Source organism: Anneissia japonica, unplaced genomic scaffold (genome assembly GCF_011630105.1).
Source record: "Anneissia japonica isolate Jap-2015-1 unplaced genomic scaffold, ASM1163010v1 scaffold17412_len611537_cov169, whole genome shotgun sequence".
NCBI classification, from domain to species: domain Eukaryota; kingdom Metazoa; phylum Echinodermata; class Crinoidea; order Comatulida; family Comatulidae; genus Anneissia; species Anneissia japonica.
Window position 1 is genome coordinate 198 of NW_022695890.1, and position 1,971 is coordinate 2,168.

At 34.3% G+C, this 1,971-nt stretch overlaps 1 protein-coding gene across 1 annotated transcript in view; it reads left to right on the forward strand.

Moving 5' to 3' along the window:
* Positions 1–1,286: 1,286 nt before the first annotated feature.
* The window catches only part of LOC117101568 (histone H3-like), a 7,482-nt gene continuing 6,797 nt past the window's right edge, over positions 1,287–1,971 (forward strand). Inside the window, exon 1 of the mRNA XM_033241550.1 lies at positions 1,287–1,642. Coding sequence (XP_033097441.1) covers positions 1,314–1,642 — 329 coding nt within the window. The 5' untranslated portion in view covers positions 1,287–1,313. The remainder of the gene's footprint in view (positions 1,643–1,971) is intronic.

A 1,971-nucleotide genomic window follows, 5' to 3' on the forward strand; every position in this document is an offset into this window, starting at 1 on the left:
AATCAGCATGGGGGAAGGTGTAGTCATTAATGATACCCAGGTCTTTATTACGTTAGCACGTAGACCTTTTCTGTTCTCCCATATATTAACCCAAAGAGCCTCTTTCCTATTCAATAAAGGACTGATTTTGGTCGACCAAAATCGGTCCTCCTGACAAATTTTAGTGGCCAAAATCGGTCCCCCGGACCAATCTTGGCGTGACAGTACTTTAATTTTTAAAACATTAATATATACACTAGAAAAATAGACTAAAGCAATATTGTCACATTAAAATATTGTTTTATTAATATAAACTCAGTTCATTTTGGAAAACTAGTTTAATTATTTTTTATCCACAAGAGGGAGAATTGTATTACACTTTAATTTATGAAATATGAATATAAATATAATAGAAAAATAGACTACCGTTTATATTTTCGCATACAAATGTTGTTTTAATAATAAAAACTCAGTTCATTGTGTTAAAAACTAGTTTAATGATAGTGATAACCCAAAATTTCGCGATACCCAAATATTAGGCCTACTTCTATAACAGGAATTTACAACTGTGCTTCAACACTCTACAATAGCTAAATTATAATTATAGCTAATTTATTCGAAAGCTACACTTTTTAACAGTGGCACACTGATGTGAAGTGCGTCTAACCACCCCAAAAACGTAGAGTATTTATCTGTAGTGTAGAACTTTAGGAAATGCTTAACTACTAAAAGAAATGATCAACCAAAGTGCATGTATAAAAGAGTACACAGTTATAAAACTTAAAGTAGTGGTTAAATTAATTAATTAATCGAAACGAACATCCAAAGTGAAAGTAAACAGAATAAAACAAAAAACAAATATAGAGCAAAAAAAAAACAACCAATTTGCATCTAAACTGAAAACTTATACAATATGTACACACAAATACATGTACAGTACATATACATACATATATACTGTATATGCATTCATATACATATTATACATACACACCTATACTTATACATCACTTTACACACTACGTACATATACACCCTATATAGATTAATATATATATATATATATATACCCTATATAGATTACATATATAAGTACAGTATGTATATCACCATTTGAAATTCCAAACAAAGAACAATTAGAATAAAGGTCACTTCAAATTGACAAGGCTATTTACTCTGAATCAATAAAGCCTTTTAGGAAAGAACGCGCCATACTTTACGGACGTGTTCTTAAGCACCTATTTGACCAATCACGTTGGTTTTTCTAAAACCGGCTTAATATATAAGCACATGACATTTTCGAAGCTAAGCATCAATTCAAATTAAAAACAGAAATGGCTCGTACAAAGCAAACTGCCCGTAAATCTACCGGAGGAAAAGCTCCCCGAAAACAACTTGCCACCAAGGCAGCACGAAAAAGTGCACCAGCCACCGGTGGTGTCAAGAAACCTCATCGCTACAGGCCTGGAACTGTCGCTCTTCGTGAGATCCGTCGATACCAAAAGAGTACTGAGCTTCTCATCCGCAAGCTCCCATTCCAACGTCTAGTCCGAGAAATCGCCCAAGATTTCAAAACCGATCTCCGATTCCAGAGTTCTGCAGTCATGGCTCTTCAAGAGGCTAGCGAAGCTTACTTGGTCGGTCTTTTCGAAGATACCAACTTGTGTGCTATCCACGCTAAACGTGTAACTATTATGCCTAAAGACATCCAACTGGCCCGCCGTATCCGCGGTGAACGTGCATAAGCTGTCATCAGTTATTTCAAACCAAAAGGCTCTTTTCAGAGCCACAATTTGTTTAAAAGAGAAGGAAGCAATATTTGTCTTGTCTTTGTGAACACTAAATATTTTATTTTTTGAAACCCTATTATAACAATAATAGATCTTATGTGCTATATCTGCAACGAGGAGATTAACTGATATAAGACGATAGGGGCCTATAATCTTACACGCTGTGTATATATATATATATATACACATCGATTTATTCTGC